This window comes from Ursus americanus, chromosome 8, assembly GCF_024610735.1.
Source record: "Ursus americanus isolate L20-20 chromosome 8, mUrsAme1.1.p, whole genome shotgun sequence".
NCBI lineage: Eukaryota > Metazoa > Chordata > Mammalia > Carnivora > Ursidae > Ursus > Ursus americanus.
The window spans coordinates 47,028,654-47,050,710 of NC_142134.1; the positions used below are offsets into that span (position 1 = coordinate 47,028,654).

The window sequence follows — 22,057 nt, forward strand, 5'->3', positions numbered from 1 at the left end:
TACGTTCTGTCCTGTCAGCACTATTAAGCCTTGCATGTTTTTAAAAGCAAGATGGCATATTCAGGGGGCGTCTGGGTGGCGCAGTCATTAAGCGTCTGCCTTCGGCTCAGGGCGTGATCCCAGCGTTCTGGGATTGAGCCCCACATCAGGTTCCTCTGCTAAGAGCCTGCTTCTTCCTCTCCCACTCCCCTGGCTTGTGTTCCCTCTCTCACTGCCTGTCTCTCTCTGTCAAATAAATAAATAAAATCTTTAAAAAAAAGATGGCATATTCATATCTATGTTTCTGAAGGATAAGTAGGAGCAGAATAGAATATACAATTGAATGGCAAAAGAGGCAGGGAGATAAATTTGGAAACTATTGCAATAGTTCAAGAATATATTACTGAAGCAGGAACCAGGGTATTAGAGTGAAGATAATGTGTAGGAAAGTTTTTGTTTTGCCCACAATCCCCAACCTGCAGCCCCTTCTCTGCAAAGAAAAGATCTTATTTTCAGTTAGTTCATATATATATATGAATAAACATTTGTCTACCTTTCAGAATACTAAAATAATGAAAAGCCATATCAATATAAAGTTTCACAAATTATAAATCTTTCCTGTAATGATATTTGGCAAAGCCTCCAGGAGGGATTATTTGATATTGATGAGATGTGAAAAACAAGGTTATTTAAATAATTGTAAAGAGTTGGTGGATGTGGGATGTTTTCAATGGATAGAATAGCCATTTAAGATCAGTTGTGACAATGGTCATACAATGCTTCTGTAGAGGTATATAAATACCACCACCAACAGCTTCTTTTTTTTTTTTAACCTTGATTTCCAAATAACACTCCTTGATATTTCTCTTCCTACTAAAACCATATTACAGCTGAAAGGGACCAGATTAATCACAAGTAAAAATTCTCATTTAAAAAATTAAATTTAATAGTTATATACATGCATGGTTGAAACACATGAACAAATTGAGCAATGCAAAATGTATAAGTAAAGAATAAAATTATTTGCCTTGAAACTCTGCTCTCTTGTCTTCAGAATTAACCACATTTTAACAATTTTTGCCCTTACTTTCCTCTGATGATTATTTCCACTATAGTTCTGATTCTTGAGGTACCAGACTTCAATATAGTCATAACTCTTTGGTGTAAAAAAAAAAAATACAGCTTTCCCACTGTCTCCTTCTTATTCTTTCCTTAATATTTTATCTTACCTTTAATAATTATTGGTTAATTTTTGAATTTTAAATAATATACTTGAATATCTACTTCTTAATTCATTATTATCACTAATTATAATGCCAATCTGATTATTTCTTTGTCAGTAAAGCTTTTTCTTTTCCTACCTGAAAATATTTATCTTCATATCTTTTTCCACGGTGATAAAATTTCTTACGGATCAGTACACTTTCTTTTTTTTTTTTTTTTACCTTATTCATTTCCTCATTGCTTAATATTCCTAGCTTTCATTTCTGGGAATTTTCTTAATTCTTTAATTCAATTTATTTCTGTTTTCTCCTCTAAAATTCTTATTAGATGGATTTTAGACCTTTTGGTTAATTATCCACATATTTCAGATTTTCTTTTTATCATATTTTTTATTGAGGTATATTTTGTTTGTATATTGTGGGCAACTTCCTTCCTCAAGATTTTATTTAACAATGCTTTAGTTTTTTTTTCTTAAATTTACAATAACTTCTTGAATTTCTGAGAGCTCTCATTTTCTATCTGTTCTCCCACCTGTTTTCCTTAAGTGGACACAACATCCCTTCAAGTATTTCTGAGTGAACTAATTCAAATTTTAATATTCTTTTATGTTTCCTGAATTATTAGAATCAGTCTTCATGTTTTTCCTTTATACTGTTAGTTTACCTTGAAAGTTCTTGGTGATTTTTCTCCAGTAGGCCCTGCAAGCTTGGCCTGTAACTATTGAATGTTCAACTGTCACATTTCATTTTCATGTGTGTGGATGGGGAGCATGACATCTTACTGCTTCCAGACATAATACACACATTCTAAATGATGATGAGGGTCTCACTAGAACATTCCAATACTAACTCCACGAGTCATAATCGTCCCTGGAATGGCATGAATTCATCTGTCTATTTATTTTTGGAAGTTACAGAGTTCTAAACGTGAGCAGACACCAACCTGTCAGCATCTCTACTTCTTTACATGCACAGATGAGCAATGGTTCAAACAGCTGTAGCTATTCTGAAAATGGACATTAATTAACGCCATGTTTTCCATCCTGCTTATCATTCCCATTCGTCCTGCATTAAAGTGTTTCTGAGGCATCCTGGGTGGGAACAATAGCTCCCACACTCAGGTTTCCATTTTCTGAGCCTCTTCTGAAGTGTGGCTTCCTTTGGTCTACCTTACCTGTCGGCCTATTTTCACCTGTTCTTTGTCTTTCAAAAACTTAGTACGAATTCTGACATGCTGATTGGCTGCTCAGCATCACCAAGATCCACCTCATGTCTGTTTTTAACACCGATGTGGATTTTATAGTCTTTAAAATCCCGACTGATACTTAAATGGGATTTTATAAAAGTGGAGTGGAGAAAACCCGTGCCTAGGCTTGTATTCTCGTATGCAAAGTTTTAAATGGGACACTAATAATGGTGATATTAGTTAATATTTCATAATATCAGTAACATGACCGAATAATGTTTGATATTCATATTACTAATATTTAATAACATTGATGATATCAGTATATGATACAATAATTATAATATACAAACACATACATATAATTTGTACATAAATGTTTTCTTTACTACTTAATATTTCTTTGGCATTAGTGTATCTTGGTGCCTGAAATATACTTTGTACACTTTACTCTATTACTAATATATAAATAATGTAGCATTTACTCTCTCTCTCTCAAATAATAAATAAATCTTAAAAAAGTAAAGGTGGGGGGCATGTGGGTGGCTTAGTCAGTTGAGCATTGGACTTGGTTTCTGCTCAGGTCATGATATTAGAGACCAAGCCCCATGTTGGGCTCCGCACTGTATAGGGAGTCTGCTTGAGACTCTCTCCCTTTCTCTGTCTCCCTCTGCCCCTAATCCCCCCTCAAATAATAAATAAATAAACCTTTAATATATAAATAATGTAACATTTAATAAATAATCAGACAAACGTATCTTTAATAATGAGAATGGGATCAATTTCTCATAATGTTAAATTCAGCTATATTCTTAGTGACTTTTCCAAATAACGACAAAATGGTATATTCTCAAAACTATATTATTTAATGTAAAAGAGACTCCTATTCAGTTATGTAGTTTCTTTTTATATTACGTAAACTGATTTATTTTTTATTTTTTTCAATGCTTGCTATTTTGGGGGGCAAGAGAAGTTTTATTTGAGAAATTATAAGATGGGTAAAACAGCTGCACTTCAGATAAATAAGGTTTGGAATGTATATATTCTTCTGGTTACTCTTTTAGTGGTTTCCAGGTCACAATCTATGTGTCAAAATAGTTTATTTTATTGCTACTGTGTCAGCTCTTGGGATATTTTTCTGAGCATCTATAAAGGCTATGTCTAGTCACATCCATCATTCATTAAAGTGTAGCTTCTTTCACTATATGAACTTGTGGTGTTTTGAGGGGGCAGCAGGAAACTGGAAAATTGTCAGTTGACAGTGTCACTGTAGTAGAAACTCTCCATGATTTTGACCACCAGAGGTTAGTCCAGCTTTAAAATGAACCACTTACAGTTTTTCTCCACTTTTGGGCACTTTCATATTTAATTATCCCCCTCATGCACAATTGATATCTTCCAACAAACACACCGTCTTCCTATTTATGGCAGTGCTGAGTGATATATGGAATGTATTTTGTGCCATATAACCTTGAAATTGCCAACTAACAAACTTGTATTTTAATCACTTTTCACTCTGATCAACATTTGAACATATGCTATTTAAGTATTAAGTGACAAGGAAATGAATACCAATTGGCCTCATTTTGTACTTAATTTTACTGTTCCACTAAAATTTTGGAGTCTAGTCAAGTATCCCCAAGGGTCAAGCTCAAAAGATATGTCATTAACATTTAATAATATACTGCTTCTGCTTTTTATGATATATCCAGGCAAGAGGAGTCATGAATTTATTTGTGTTTAGGGCATTGCTCCTTATCTTCAGGCTGCACATTTTGTTTTTAATATTATGACTTGTGTGATGCATTTATCTTTTTAAAATATCACTAAACATGATTATTTGCTACTTTTACATCTACTGAATTTTAATATTTAGTGGTTTGGATTCAAAATAAAATGGATTTGAATATAGGTCCAACTTTTTAAAAATTCTCTTTTGCGTTTAATTTTTAAAAGCTTTTCTACACAATGTTTGATTTTCATGGCTTTGAAATTTCTTTATTTCAAAATGCAGGATGAAAAAATGATGTAAACATTTTCGTTAGGAAGAATTTAAGATATGGTTAAAGTAATTTTTATAATCTCAGCATTATATTTAGTATTTAGATGATAAAGCCACCAATTATAATAAGCTGTAAGATTCACATTTTAAGATAACCCCTAAAATACGCAGAAATTCTGAAGGAAGGGTTATTAAAGCTGCAGTCTTCATTAATGTTTTAATTGCCATTTTATTCAAGAGTCCATTAATGGGTTTTATTTTCCAGTAGCATTTTTTATGAGGTCCATATTGTTGTTGTTACTGTTCCTTGTTTAAGCATGTATTTTATACCAAATGGTGGTATTTCTTCTTCAAGCATCAACACTAGCATGACAATGAAAACAACAATAAGATTACCTATGATGAATACTTACTATGTTTCAAATGTTTTGCTTTGTGCTTTATGTACATCTTCTCATTTAATTATCAAATGGATCTATGAATTATTGTGACTTTTGTATAGGAGAAGACACAGAGATAGAAAGAAGAGCACTAACATTTTCTGTTCAGAGTGACTTAACTCTCCTGGGCAGAGCTGGAATTTCTGTCCAAGCCTGTCTGACCCCAAAGTGATTGCTTTAGTGTTTCATGGCATCCCAGATTTGCTTGATTTTTTTAAACATTTTTTTTTAAATCTTTTTATTATGTAAGTATTATTCAGAACCTGGTATCATAAAAAGTTAATCTGGTATGTGTCTCAAATAATCCTGATAATAGTAACTATTATAACTGGGCAAGATGGAGCACTCATCATTTAAATAAGCCATGACATTTACTCATCGCAGCCATCACAAAGATTAGGTGCCAATATAATTCCAGCTGTAAGGATAGCTATATTGGTAGAATGAGTGGAATTTTGGACACAGTTGTTCTCTAACCTGAGTTTTTAACTCCTGCATATTCTGTCTCCCAAATATGATGCCTTCTCCACTGCTACAAACCCAACCCATGTCTTTTTTATTCATTCACAGCTCCCCAAAGCTTTTCTGCATTATCAAAATGTCATCTCTGCTATTTGTTCTCATTATCACTAAAATAAGTTACATAATATAATAATAGCAAACAGATACATATAGCACTGTGAATGTTTTAGTGTAAAATAGAGAAATATAGAGTTTATTTTTGTTTTAGAATTAGATTCATGGTTAACAATATTTTAGTGGGTCAGTTTTCTAAAGCTATAAGATATATTGCATATTTGAAGGGTATATTTTCTGCACGGTCTTTGGAATGTAAAATAATACTAAGTTATGTCTTACAAAGTAAATTATAATCTAAAAACACATTAGGATTGACCACCTCTTTGATTTCTGTAAACTAAGATTATTTTTATTGCATATCAGTCTTTTAGACTTTGCCTTGAGGAGACAAATTGATCTTTCTTTATGGTATTTTTTCTCAAAAACTCATTTATTATTTTACTCAGGTGTCTCCTGGACTCCATCCTGGATCCACTCTGATTCCAATGAATAGCATTTCTCTGCCACATGGAGAAGAGGATTATGGGTATCAGTGTTTGGAGGGTAAAGATTGTGCCAGCTTTTTCTGTTGCTTTGAAGACTGCAGAACAGGGTCATGGAGGGAAGGAAGGATACACATACGCATTGCTAAAATTGACTCCTATTCTCGAATATTTTTCCCAACAGCTTTTGCCCTGTTCAATCTGGTTTATTGGGTTGGTTATCTTTACTTGTAAGTTCTATTTACCAGGCAAAAATCATAAGAAGTTTAACTAAATCCAATATAATCTATTGCACTTCAATAATATGAAGTTTAAATTTAAAATGCAGAGAAATCAATGGTTAAAATGTAAAAGCGTTGTAACTATTCAATTGATTCACAGGTAAATAAAGTAGCAGCCTTCATGTTAATTTACTTAAATGTATGTAAAAGAAGTAAGTTGCAAAATTCAGTATAGTAAAATACTATTATATATTTTTACTTTAATCTTATTTATTTTATGTGTATCCCATTAGGATTTTGAATTCATAAGTTCTGTCATTCATATTTTAAAGATGGAATACTTTAATAACTTTAATAATATTTTATTTAAATATAATCTATCATAGTTTGTAATGGGAACCTAATCTCATGTCTAATGTTTACATAGTAATTTTTTGCTTAGAAAATATTGTTATTTTGATTTTTTTTCTTACTTTTTATTTGTATGCCCAGTTTGGAATAGAGCTAATTAAAACCAGAAAGCGATGATTTCCCGGCATTTCTATCCAGATGTTTTACTCCCAAGAACAAATCAAATTAGGAGAAAAGGCCAATTTTTTTACCTTATTAAAAGGCCAATTTTTATCTGTATTTTAATCAAGTCCATTTCCTGATTCAATATTAAATAGAACTGTAGTTACTTTAGTTTTGGTGATTTACAAACTAGGATGGAAACCGCCAAAGTAATTTCTTTTAAATACAGACCAAAAAAAAGTTACACGTAACCATTTTATTCTCTGCCTCACAGCATTTATGAAGTATGAAGTTAACACTGAAACGTTTAGATATACCAACACTGAAATTAAATACAGGAAGAATTGATTTTTTCTTTATGTTCTACAAAAGTGTTACATTCTCTAAATTGACAAAAACACTGAAGAACAGTGCTTGTATTTACTCATTGTGGGCAAAGAATTATTATCTAGCAAATTGAGTAACAGTTCATACTGAGGATATGGTCTTAAATATGTACTATTAATAATTGTCAGACTAAAAACATCCTAGAAATATAGTTTTAGGTGTGTGTCGTATATTGTCTTTGCCAGGTCCTATGTTTGGACACTGTCAGTTTTATATCTTTGCTGTAAATTGTTATGATGTTCTCTTTTTAAAAAAATGAGAGCAGGCTCAAAGATCATGTTAAAAGTGGAGTTCCTTTAGAGGTACCTCTAAGGAACATGAGTGTTGGAGCTCTCTAAATTCTTAAGATAGGAACAGAGCAAGACACACTATAGTGTAAAGCCTATTGGTTAATAGTTTCCCCAATGCCTCTTTCATTAAAAGGAGAGTTAAATTTAGGCTTAATTATTACATTCCTGTAAATAGTTTGGCATATCAATTGTTTATAAGAACTCCACATTCATTCACCACCACCTAATTTTTCAGGAAATCACCAAGGTGATCTTGGAGAAAACCTTTAAAAATTGTTTCCATTGCCAAGAGCAAGTATGAGGATAAAGAGTTTTGTGATCAAAGCTTATCCTATGGTATGTGGAGGGAGATAATACCTGAGCATTTGATACTAGTTTTTAATACAGTGATTCCCCCACATGGTCAGTGAATACATGAGTAAGGCTCTGGCATGGGTATGCTTATCTTTATAGAATATATAGGTTTTTTTTTTTAATCTAAATACATTTCATTGTACATTCCTCAACTAAATCAGAATTTTTTTAAATTTGATTATAAACCTCTGAAAAAATGTAAGCATGAATTGAGTGATAATGCCCCAATATCCACCGACACTACCTTTTTTGAATGGAGAGCCAAATTAAACTTTGGCCATGTATATATTCACTTACAAATTATTCATGCATTCATTTTTATAACTATTGATGGATATTCTTAATGTGAACATTCATTTATGGATAAATGGAAAATGAAGTATCCATGAAGAATAAAACACTTCACTAAAATGTATTATGGCTATTTCCATGTTCTAAGCTATAATCTGTTCATTTTCATGAAGGCAATTTTAATTCTGGGATTCTTCAACTCTATCTGAGCATGACTGTATTTTAAAATACTTAAAATGCTTAATATAAATAGCTTTGATTTTTTCATTGGTGTTCCATTAACTTGGCTTTAAATGTTGGCAATATTAACAAGTGGAAATTAAATTAATAAAAATATGAAAGATGCTTTACTATATACATTCATTGTATAGATCATCGAAACAAGCACTTTGTTTTCAAAACAAGTGGAATTTTGAGCAGCTTTATTCAAATATATAGATCAGAAAGAAAGGTGCACAAATCTTAGTATTTCTAAAAATGAGAACAAAAAGGTGAAAATGCAGCTAGACTCTTTACAGGAAATACGCGGAACTTATTTTCAAAGGGAATGCAGTCTAATTCCTGTCCCTCTCTTCTTTCAAGAAGTTTTACCATCTTGAGAAACAAATTTCTAAAAAATCTTCCTTTCAGAGTTATATCTGAATTTATTGGTCACTGGAATTTGCGCTTCTTAGCTGCTTTAAATGGTTTTAACACTAACATAGACCAAAGAAGAGGGTATAGAGGCTAGGAAGGATAAATGGAACAGAAGGATTTAGAATCATTTGGGAAAACATTAATTCATATAGACCCATCCTTTAAATATGTGACCAGGATCTGAAGTTCTGAGAAGGGAAATTGTGACTGGCACAATTTTATTCTCTTGAGTTCAGAATTGCATGATAATATTTTATTTATCCTTGAATTGCACAGAAAAACTTAGGCTCGCTTGAAATTAATTCCTAAAATGCCAGGTAGTTTCTGAGGAAAAAAAAAAGACAGAAAGAAAGAAGGAAGGAAAGCAAGAGAAAAGAAAAGAAAAAAGAACTTAGCCTCCTTGAGAATTTGGTAGGGAAAGGGCAAAATTCCTCAGTAAATCTAAGTATAAAGTTTTGATGTAAATAGAAATCAGACAATTTATTGGATGTTTTTAAAGACATAGATTTCATTCAGGACTTACTAAAACTGATCAAATATAGGTTAAAACACAGTAACTGTGTGTAACTATAAAATCACCAGGTTGTTTTTTCCTTTAGTATTCCCATATCTGACTTTAATATACAGTCATAAAATATGCTGCAATTTTGCTTTATAGCAAGGCCAAAATTGAGGGCTGCATGCTTGTCAATGATCTAGCTTCAAAAAGAATGATTGATAGTACTCTCAAGGGGCCCATAACTGTAAAATGGGAAATTGTATTCCAAGTCAATATGTTGTTTTTTGTTTTGTTTTGTTTTGTTTTTAAGATTTTATGTATTTATTTGAGAGAGAGAGAGAGAGAGAAGGAGTACAAGCAAGGGGAGGGGCAGAGGGAGACAGAGAAGCAGACTTGCCACTGAGCAGGGACCCTGACACAGGGCTTGATCCTGGGACTCCAGATCAGGACCTGAGCTGAAGGCAGAAGCTTAAGGGGCTCCCCCAAGTCATTATATTGTAACAAAATGCATTTTGTACTTTGATTACACAAATGGGGCTTTAGATATGATCATTTGCTCAAGTAAAATTTAAATTAATAACTAATAATTGAATAAGCACCTAATAAATGAATAAGTACATACATAAAATTATCAAACTTCTATATCAGGGCCCATTTTCACTTGGAAAATTTCCTATAGCAAGATACCACATTTCAATTATTTCATTGATCTTACTTAGCACTGGAATTGAAGTGATTCAGTGGACATTTAATGAGTTAACATTTGTCCCACTAAAAACATTTTTGAAAATAATTTCTGACCAAGCTATTTTTCTTTACATCATCAAATTTACTTAATTTCTCAATGTCTTGCCATATGAAGTCCAGACATACTTGGTCTCATGTTTCTCTCGGTCATCATTTTTTTTTTCAGTGTTATAAAGCCCTTGATAAGTCACAGTAAAGTCACAGAAACCATTACCAAATCACTGCCAAAAACACTCCAAATGGGGGCACATGGGTGGCACAGTGGGTTAAGCATCCTACTCTTGGTTTCAGCTCAGGTTGTGATCTCGGGGTCTATATAGGATCAGGCCCTGGGGCTCCGTGCTCAGCATGGAGTCTGCTTGGAATTCTCTCTTTCTCTGCCTTCCCTTCTCTCTCTCTATCTCTCTCTAAAAATGGATAAAAAAATCTTAAAAAAAAAAAGATTCCAAATGGAGTTTCCAAACACTATTGACCATAATTATTGCTCTAGTAAATATAAAGTCAGTTCTGCCTTTTTTTGTCTTTGCATTTTGGAAGAGACATAACCTAATGCAAAATATTTATGCAGCACTTTCTATGGATGAAGCACAACAGGGGATATATAATGATGAACTCTCAAGAAACATATAGTGAGAGGATGAGTTATACAATTTAAGGGAGGGAGGATAACTGGGAAAGTTTCTACAGATGGGAGCTTGAGAATTCAATATGTCACTAGGTGAGGTTAAATAGAGATCACACTTCTAGTCGAGTAAACAGCTTGAATGAAGAAACAGAAGCATGGGCACAAATAAAAGTTCCATTTTAATTGAAAGTTAAGATGCAAATAGAGACAATTAAAGATGAGACAAACAAAGATAGGTCAGGCCCTATAGTAAAGAGGCAAGAATACAAACTGCAGGGGGCTGGGTGATATTCTAAATTCACGGAGAGTGCACAAAGATACTTAAGTAGAATATAGCCATTATTAATACTGTAGATGTTTCCTCTTATTGGTGTGCAATGTTTGGAGTAAGAAAAGCCAAAGCCAGTTAGGGAGCAACTAAAACATGAGGTGAGGGAGGAAGAAGGTTAGTACTGCGGTGACAGTAGTTCAGTGATGGAGAGGGAAAGCTAGCCCCGGAATAAGAAAGGAAAATGGAGACGGAACTGTGATTAACAGGCAGCATTAACGGAGTGACACGGTGTGTGTGAGGAGAGCAGGGGTCCTGTAGTGAACAGTACAGACGTGTGTGTAAATAGACACTAAAACATTATAAGCAAGTTAAGGATGCATTACAATCTTGTTTGCTGTTACTTTGAACATTTTAATCAAATGCTTATTTTTTTCTATTGATCTCTGTTTTTCCCACATTAGGGATGAGGAAAAGAATAATCTAACATACAAATCATAAAGCAGGTCTGTCCAGATTATTACTAGTAATAATTACTAGTAGTAATAATTACTAGTAGTAATAATGTTTCCTTGTAGTAGTAGTATATTTAAATCTGTTTCTCATTGAAAGGGCTTTCTCTTCAAGTAATTTTCTCTTCTTTCTTCCTGAGAAAGAAAAAAATAATGCATTTGGACAATGAAGAAAGGAAAACTGGCAATAGAAATAGGTTGCTGTGGGACCAGACAAATCCAGAAAGTTGATTTATATTCTCAGTTTCTGAAATATTTGTTTTAAAATAAATAAATAAATTTTTATTGTTGGACCACGAAATGTACCTGGATCATGAATAGTTTGAATCTGTGAATGGGTAAGATAAGCCTATGATAACTGTAAGGCAGTTAAACACAAAGGGCTAATGAACAGATTTTAAAGACATGGCTGACCTAAATGGAAATAGTTTGGATCTCGATAAATTACTGTAATAACAGCTATTTGCATCCATTAAGTATATCCGGTCACTTCATATAATAAAGTCTTATGGCTTGTGATTGTAATGGCTTTTGTTGTCTACTTCTGCCTTAGCATTTTGGGGAGCATTTTCTGAGTGTGTGGCAAAGGTATCTCAACTTTTCAAAGTATTCTGTACTTTCATGATTCTAAGTGCAAAATAAAGTCAGTAACTTCTAATGAAAAAAAGTGTTATGTTCTCTTAAAACATGTTTTTTAAAATAGTTTTCACACAACTATGTCCCTTTATTGTTTTATACTCTATTATCATGACTTTAGTGTTGAAGTTAATTTTTGATCAGTGTTGTTTCACGTTTTCCCAATGAAGAAAATAAATGTAAGGGTTTCTCTTTAATAGAGAGATCTGAAAATGAACTGAACTATAAAAAGGTAGGTAAGAATAGCTCATATTTATCCATGATTTTACAAAGACTATGATTTTCTGGATAATTCTAACAACCTGTGATTTCATCCTAATATGAACTGTGAGATACTCTTCCCCAGGTGAGTCAATGAGAGCAATATATGTTACATGAATTCGTACCCAGACCATTCCAAATACTCCCTGTCATGAAAATGTCTTATTTCACTTGAGGAAATAGTGACGGAATATTTCAAGTCAGAAAATCAGCAAAGAGGGTATTTTCTGCTTCACCCTTGCAGTTCTCTCTTCTCTGCCATGATGGCAGAGTACTTAAAAAAAGAGTTAATGAGTTTTCCTTCAGGTCCAATGTTGTTTCTATAAAATACTGAAGAAGATGGAGGAAGATTTAATATTTATTGAGCACCTGTCATTGTCTGGAACTTTAAGCATTCTATATTAATAATGTAGTATCCAGAGCAAAGAGCTCTACTTAACAGATGGGAATACTGAGGCTCGGTATATTAGATTCATTCTCCAAGCTCAAATGCCTATAACCTGAAATTAAATTTAGAGACCCTTACCTTTCAATTACATGAAACTACTCCAATGACGAAATGATTGTTCATATTCTAACACTAGAACAGGTTTTCTTCACAAAAGAGAAGTTTAGACCTAAAACACAACCTACTCAGTTCTGTTTAAAGCACAAAAATACTCTAATATTTAGTAAGAGCATGATCTTTACCAGCTTATTTGTTATTTCCAATGCGGACTTCATTTCAGCTGAAATATTTTAAATATACACTAAAAATGTTCTAAAAATTCTCCTGCCATCCAATCAAATATAATACAGACTGCTGACTTTCTGGAAAAGGAGTTGGCAAACTATGGCTACCACACTGGTGATGTGAACACAGCCACTCCCATTCATATATGTATTGTCCATGGTTTCTTTTGTACTACAATAGCACAGCTGAGTAGGTACAACAGAAATCATGTGGCCCATAAAGGCTAAATATTTTTCTCTGGCACTTTACAGAGAAAGTTTGCCAACTTATATTTTGGAATAACTTTACTTGTGGCATTTATAAGGTACCACATTAGAGTGACAGTTTAACAGAAAGGTAGTTAACTTGAAATTTTGAATTAGGAATGAAGGAAGTGTTCAATGTCTCCTTTAAGCTGTAGAGCAGCAGTAAAGGCTCTTATGATGTACTGTACTGCTTGCAGTGGCTGTTCCATAAAGAGATGAAAGCATAACTAGTTGTAGTCTGCATGCTACACTGTTTTGTGAGTTTCAGAAATGTTTCATTTTCTCAGTATCCAAAACACTACATCAATGTAATAAAGGGTTTAAAAACCAACAAGAAAATTTCCACATTTTAAAAAAGTAATTTTCTTAATTATTTCATTTTATTTTTTAAAAAACATTTTGTTTATTTATTTGAGAGAGAGAGAGAAAGCACAGGCAGAGGCAGGGGCAGAGGCAGAGGCAGAGGGAGAAGTAGACTCCCTGATGAGCAGGAAACCCAATGTGGGGCTCAATTCCAGAACCCTGGGATCATGACCTGAGCCAAAGGCAGACACTTAACCAACCGAGCTACCCAGGTGCCCCTTTTTAATTTTAATTTTAATTTAAAAGAATAAGATCTTAGTTAAAAAGAGTTTTATGTGAAATAATGCACTTAATTGCTCTCCACTGTACTTCATAATTTCAGCCCCTCCTGAAGAGACATTAATTGAGGCTATGTTCTCATTTAGAATTTGTAAAAAAAATTGTTGTAAATCTGTTTTATTAATGAAAATACATGCTTCCTCATAATTATCTCACTGTTATTTGAAACAGAAAAAGTAGATTAATCTAGAGAGAAGATTGCTGTTGCCACTAAAATTGACACAAGATGCTTTAAGTAAAAGAAGTGATAAATGCAAATATTAAAGTAATTTTAATATTTTCCCCCTTGAGACACCATGAAGTATGTTTCCTCATTAAAATTGTTTGTGTCAAAATAAAATCTTGCTTTTAACATTTTTCACAGTATTAAAATCTAAGCAGCCCTTTCCAAATAATTACACTAGAATAAATATTTAATTTACTATGCACATTACTCATGTACTTTCCCTCTGCATTTCAGGATGTGCACTTTAATTATTAAAATTTACATTTCAAATAGTCACCAAAAGTAGTTCGTTAAAAATTGTACACTCTGGAAAAATAGGAATGCTTCTTTAAGAAAATACTATATGAGAAGTAACTTAGTAAAGACATACTCAACATTTAGCATAAATCAAATTTCTGAATATTGATTCAAGTATACTACTAAAATTTTCTTATATTCAAACCAAGATTTAGATTTTTAATTATTTTTAGCTTCTAACCTTCAAATTATTGTGCTAACATTTCAAATCTTCATTCTGACTTGTCTTTTTAAAAGATTACACTCGTAATCAAAATTTCGAAAACCTCATTTTGCATAAATATAAATAATTAATATTAGCATACTGTTTTACTACACAAGTATCTTTACATTAATGATCTCAGCTGACCATTAGCAAAGTCTATGGGAAGTGAGGGACCAATAGTAAGCACTCCATTTGGCAAACAAGACAACAGTGAACTAGACAGTGTGGGAGACCTAGTGAACATCCCACATCAAGCTCAAGCCTTTTTCTTAGAAATTCTGTGTTTACAACGTAAACTCTGGATTTTAAGGCATGTTATAAAAGAATTTGAACCATCTGTACAGCATGCATAATCCCTCCCATCTTCCCTAACTCTGTCTCCCTTTTCGTAAGAAAATGTATTTCCACCTCAGTGTTTTTGATGTGTTTTTCAGTCATGATCCCAGAAAGAGAATGATGGGATATTTGAATTGTGTAATTTGAGAAGGGTTTAATAAAAGCACACTTTCTGAAAGTACAGATAAGAGTTAGAAAAGCCCCCAGGCATCTTCTAGAGTCCTAAAACTAATTACAGAAGTGGGTGTTAAAGGACCAAGGGGAAGGGAATAGGCAGGAAGCTAGAAAGAAAGAGCTGTAGGCAAAAGGACATTTGACAGGCATGGTAACCTTTAACTGAAGGACACGGGCATCTCATGGCAACTCTGCTGGAGGGAATCTGTAGAATAAATATCCCATTGACATCTCTTCCCTTCTTCCCTTTGATTTTCTGCTAGTGCTTATCATTGGCAAACCCTACTGAAAGCCAGAGGTCAAGGGGGACTTTGATCTAATCCTTACAGTCAGTTTTCTGGGACACAGAGCAGAGGGCAAAAGGCTAGAGGGATTTGGAGGGGAAATGGAACATACCCAGAATAATGTTTGAGGACACTACTGGGAAGAATTGATTACAATTAACGCACCTTAAGGTCATATATTTATTTTCTCTCTACCTGGAAAATAAGAGTTAGAAGCACCCCAGGCAATTCTGATTTCTGTGCTTCCCACTGCAGGGTCAATAGCCATAACTGGGCCAAGATGTCTTGGCAAGCTTGACTCACGCATCAAGGAAGCTTCTCTATCTCTCCAGCTCCATTTTCTCCGATACTGGCAGGTAAAAATTTTGGCACATTGCTGCAGTAAATTTCTAAGTATATATTTGCTCTAAGAGCCAAGGACTACTTTGCTAGATTTTTTTTAAAAATTGATATTTGTTGCCAAAGTTCCGGTTAATATTAGTGATGTTATTTTTTCTTTGTCTCCATTGTACAATTTTTTTCTTGACAGTTTGAATGGAGAAAGAGAAGCTAGACCAAGAAAGACAAGACTTGAATCTTCCTAGCTCTTCCTTTCTTGTTAAGATTACAATGAATATGACATACTTTCTGAGTTTGATAATTGTTATAAAGCAGAATAAAATAGTATACACTGAGCATGAATTACCATTTTAACCAGAAAAAAAAATAGTATACACTCAGCTTTTACTATGTGCCCAGAATTATTTACAAAAATTCAATCATGAAAGAGGGTGCAAATTCAAAAGGCGTCAGTAGTATCGGCTGGCCCCACAATTGAACATTTATGACTCAACATGAACACACCATTGTTCAATTCTAATTTAACCACCTTTGACAAATAATTAATAAAGGAAATTGCAAGTGACATGTTGAATAACTATGGTGAAACTAAGAACCATGTTCTTCTATGAGGACCTGTAAAACAGAATGGCTTCTGAGAATGAAAAATGAGTGGGCAATAACAAATAATATGACAATAAGAAAGTAATTATAGCTAGCACATAATATTCACTTGATATTGTCCTAAGAGCTTTATTCATAATAACTAGCCTAATCCTTACAATATCCTAAGAAGTAGCAGGTATTATTATCTCCAATTTACATAAATGGAAGCTGAGGCACAGGGTGGTTGAGATACTTGCCCAAGGACACAGAGAAAGTGAGCGGTACAACTGGGATTGAACCCAGGCATGCCAGCCTGGAGCCTGTCCTCTATATCACACTACAAGACTGCCTCTCTAGGCATTTAAGCTCCACATACCCAGCCTAAACCCTAAAGTATTACTATAAATGCATTTCTTTTGTAATCACTGACATTGAATGATAGAATCAGCAGGACATGCGTGTTCAGAACGGGATTAAAAGCAGAAGATTTCATTAATGGTCTAAAAATCTAGAGAAATAAGATTATTTATATGGATCTGTATAACTGGAGAGTCAAAGGCCACAGGTTAATTGTTCTAACATAAAACTATAAGGATGCAAGGGTAGATAAAAAGGTCAATCTCCAAATAAAATCTACATATTTAATGTTTTAAATTATTTTATTAATTAAAATTACTTCTATAATGACCCAGCAATATTATCTATATCCAAAAGAATTAAAAGCAGGATCTCAAATGGATTATTTGCACACCCATGTTCATTGCAGCATTATTCACAATAGCTAAAAGACGGAAGCAACCCAATGACCATGGAGAGATGAATGGATAAAGAAAATATAGTATATACGTACAATGGAATCTGATTCAGCTTTTGAAAAGAAATAAATTATGTGACATGCTACAATATGGATGAAACTTGAGGACTATATACAAGTGAAATAAGCAGTCACCAGAAAATAAATACTGTAGATACCATTAATATGATGTATCTAAGATGGTCAAATTCACAGAAACATGAAATTGAATGGTAGTTGCCATGGGATGGGGAAAATAGGGAGTTGTTTAATGGGTACAGAGTTTCAGTTTTGCGAGCTGAAGAAGTTCTAGAGATCTGTTGCAAAATAATGTAAATATAATTAACACATCTGAACTGTATACTAAAAAATGGTTAAACTGATAAATTTTATATTCTATGTTTTTCACCATAGTTAAATATATATCTGTTAGTAGATAGGTAGATGTTAGACAGATTGATAGACGATGGATAGATAGATAAATCATTTCTAAAATATTTGCAGAATGGATATAAGTGGGTGGCATCTGGAACAGTCATTAGATTTAGGAAAATTGCAACCCTTGTTGTGTAGTAAAAAACAAAATCAAAAACAAAAAACGGCTTTGAAATTATGTAGAATTGGAAACAAATCCTAGCCCTCCCTTATTTTTGTGTGACCATACACAAATTTCTTAAACTTATAAGCCTTACTGTTTTGTTTTAGTTGATTTAATAAAGATAGCTTTTATATAAACGTTTGGCATCTTTCAGATGATCCAAAATTATTAATATCTGCTCTGATGATTACTGAGGGAAAAGAGTTATGAAAAGGAGATTTCTTGAAATAATGACTTTCTGATCCAGGGTGCTAATAGGCACAAGTGTGCATTGTGCAGCAGTTGAAAATATGACTCTGAATTTAGATGCCCAGGTTGTAGCCCAGCTCCATTACTTACTGACTATATGACACTGGGGAAACTACTTCACCCAGCCAAGCCACCCTCATCTCAACTGTAAAACATGGATGACAATAAATGCAATGACTCCACAGGATGTGCAGTAAACAATGTGAAGTGAGTGCCAGAAAAGATGATTCACGGCTCCTTTCTTCCCCCAGCCTTACTCTTCTATAGTGGCAGAAGAAGAAAATAAATATTTGTCTCCTCACACTGTTTTTTTGTAATTTAAAGGTGACCACGTGATCCAATCCCCATTAATTAGATGTAAGAAAGTCCCTGAGTCTTCCTTCCAGCAAACTTTTCTTTTTCTTGTTAAGAATTATATGAGGTTGGTGTGTACATTCAGTCCTTAGATCTGTCAGCTTTTGGCCTTTCCCTTCTTCTTCCCTTGAATTGAGACACAAGACCTGGAGGTGTAAAAGTTGATGTATAGGAAGAACAGGGATCATACCACTGCCAAATAAGCCTTAGACTGCTTATCCCAGGATTTCTTTTCTTTATGAGTTAAAAAATAGGCCTCTATTTTTAAAGACACTGTACAGGCATATTGCAAGCATTAAATGAAGCAAAGGAAGGAAAGCACTTAACACGGTGACTTGCCTGCAGCAAATTAGATTGACAGACATGTGTGCCAAGTTGAATATGCATCTCTCAACCCTTCGGTTTTGTGCTCTATGACACAGAATATATGCTAGAAGGGGAATGCATTAGTATCTGTCTCCATGTAAGACATAATTCAATATTTTTATCACTTCCTTAACTTTTGCCAATAAATACATAATTGTAAGAGGACAACTATATTACAAGTTTCCTCAGTTTTTTACAGGGCTGTTGTCCAATATATTTTGACTGATTAGTTGAACAGTAAGGAAGGTAGACATTCAAGAATGCATGTGAATATATTGTGAGAACTTTCAAAGGGTTTGCAAAAAAATCATTTTTGGTAAGGATTTCACTGTTGCATTAAAAAAAATTGGATGTGCATCTGGTTTGGACCATTATAATGAGCTTAAAATATCTTGGGGGGAGTAGAGTGTATATACCATATGCTGAAGCCTTAGTTCATTGATTAGTTTATTGAGCCGTGCTGACTTCCTAGTATAAAGCTGATTCATTTTGTGATTCATCATAGGAAAGCTAATAAGTTGAAATGCTTCTTTGACTATTCTGAAAAATGTGTTTCCTAATGGTCTTTAAATGGTGTGGTTTTCAACCATGACCTGCTTTCCTTAAACTATCGAGAGGAAAATTAAAATAACATTTAAACTAAGATGAAACATGCAATAAAGTAATGATGTGGCTGGTTCTTTGCAGGTACTATATAAAGCAAATTATACTTCCAGAGTTCCATTATTTACTGTATCAATTGCATGGTAGATTGTGTTTTTCAGAAATGTTTGCAATAACATTGTCCAATGCACATGTTCTTTTTACAATGGGATTTTGACCTCCCTCCGATTAAGAGGTAGGACTTGTTATTTCTTTATAATCTGGAAAGGCTTATAATTCTAGTGGAAGTAATTTTACAAGCACTGCAATGTTAGATCATAAAAAATAATACAACTTTTACCTAGTTCTCTTGGGATACTCGGTCCTATAACCTAGCAAGTATGCTGTGAGGAAGCCCAAAATAGCCTACACAGAGAAATCACATGGAGAGATAATATGTAGGTGTTCTTAGCCCTTAGGCCAACTAAGGTCCCAGCTGACAGTATCAAACTACTCAACAAGTAAGTGAAGATGTCCCCAGATTAATTCCAGTCCTCAGGCATTGAATTGCCTCGAGCCATTTAATCTTCTTCCCTGTGGCCCCAGACATAGTGGAATGAGGACATATCATCCCAATTGTGCAATATCTGAATTCTTAATCTACAAAAACTGAGAACATATCAACAGGAGTGTTTCATGCAGTAAGTTTTGAGGTACTTTAGGCAGTAATAATAACTACTATAACTTTTCTTCTTTAGAAATGAAGGAGCTATAAGTGATGGAACCTGGATTCTTTAGTGATATATATATAGATAGATATATATAATCTATATATACTATCATCTCTCCAATTCTGAATAAATGTGAGCCTCATGAATGCAGGCATATATATGCATCTCTTAATTTAAATGCTTTCTAGGCCAGGTGGGTTATTTAAATATACAATTTCTGAAACAGCCTACCCAAGACTAGTATTAGATAGAGTTGTAAACTGAAAAGCATATATTCTAAGTAAGGCACTTAAATTAATATTCGTTTCAATATTCTGGGAAAACATACATGCTATATACTACATATCTGTTGTTTCTACCTTCATGAATTATTTGTCTCTAGTTCCACTGTGTGCTCCTAAATTGGTTCAATACTCTGATGTTTCCCCTTCCACCCCTATTCATTGCAATCTAAGATCCTGGGTTGTTAATAACTAAGAACTTTGTCATAATTTATTATTTTTGCTTAGACTATTCTTTCTCCTACAGTTTGCTTTGTTGGCCCTTTCTTATATTTTATATCTAAGTTTAATTGTAATCCAAAGGAGACATCCTCTGACTACTCTATAAATGTGGGACCCCACAATTATTCTCTGTTCCCTATATCTGACTGATCTGAGTTCCATTTATTCACTTTGATGCACTTATTATAAGCAGTAACTTTTATATATATGTACACAAATATTGATCTATAGATTAACTGATTGTCTATTTTCTATGTTGTAAACTTCACAAAGTCAGGGTTCAAAATAGCTGCCACATAAGAGGAAATTAATAACTATTACTTGAAAAAAATATTGAAATAATGGTTCAAAGACAGAAAAACTATAATGATACCCTGATTATAAGACAACAAATGTGTGAAAAATTTCCTTTAAAAAGTATGGAATGCAAGATACAGTCAATCAAGCAAATGGACAGTATTCAATGGTATCATTATCAACTAGAAAAAAAGAAAATGGATTGAATAAAAATCCAATCAAATACTATAACAAATGCAAAAAAAGAGAGGAAAATGACAAAGACAGAAAATTATAAATTGATAAACATGACATGAATTCAATGGATTAACACAGGCAAGCAATTAAAAAGTAAAGAAGAAAAAGCACTGATAAAACAAGTGAGAATAAAAAGATAATTCATGTAATCCATGTTGGAAATGTAAGCAAGACAAAGCATCAGATAAAGAAAGACTTGAGCCATCTTACAGTACTTTGTACAATTACACAATATAACAAGGCAATAAGAACTGCCCAAGATTGACATGGAAGTATTAACTATCGCAATAACAATTGAATCAAGAAGGAAAGGCACTGGAGCCAGAGAAATGTAACGAGGAGTTATTTTACATTTCAAGGAAAAAACTAGAAATAAAATTTTTTAATTTCTCAATTTGACTTCTACACAAAATTTATTTAAAATCTGGGAAAAAGGAGGAACTAAGAAAACTATAGGCCTGTTGTGTAGGTGACAGTAATATATTTTATATGAAATTCCAGTAAACAAAATTCAGCAACCATAATTCCATGACTGACAGAATATTACTGGCTACCTGTCACTAAGATCTTCTGAGGTGATAATACAAGAGGGTTGTGATCGCTAATACCTCACAGAAATCATGAAGACATGGATTAAATACATTAAGACACATTCTTTATATATTCTTACGACAGATATGTGTGTGTATATATATATAATATACATATATTACACATTATTTCATTTAATTTCTTGAGTTTCCCTACGTTACTTTTTAAATTTTATTTATTTATTTGTTAGGGATGCAGAGAGAGAGAGAACACAAGCAGGGGGAGTAGCAGGCAGAGGGAGAAGCAGGCTCCTTGCTCGATGTGGGACTCAATCCCAGGACTCTGGGATCATGACCTGAGCCAAAGGCAGATTCTTAACCAATGGAGCCACTCAGGCATTCTTTCCCTACGTTATTTTAAAATGAGGTAGTGAAGGGGCACCTCGGTGGCACGGTCTGTTAAGCATGATAACTCTTGATTTCGGCTCAGGTCATTATCTCTGTCAGGGTCCTGAGATGGAGCCCCGCGTTGGGCTCCTCCCTCAACAGGATTCTCTCTCTCCCTCTCTCTCTCTCCTCCTCCTCCTCCTCTCTCTCTTAAACAAACAAAGTCTTTTAAA

At 33.6% G+C, this 22,057-nt stretch overlaps 1 protein-coding gene across 1 annotated transcript in view; it reads left to right on the forward strand.

Annotated features, from left to right (window-relative positions):
- Positions 1–6,327, forward strand: part of GABRG1 (gamma-aminobutyric acid type A receptor subunit gamma1) — a 74,794-nt gene extending 68,467 nt beyond the window's left edge. The window contains exon 9 of the mRNA XM_045815941.2: positions 5,856–6,327. Within this exon, the coding sequence (XP_045671897.1) occupies positions 5,856–6,125 (270 nt within the window). The 3' untranslated portion in view covers positions 6,126–6,327. The remainder of the gene's footprint in view (positions 1–5,855) is intronic.
- The last annotated feature ends 15,730 nt before the right edge of the window (positions 6,328–22,057 follow it).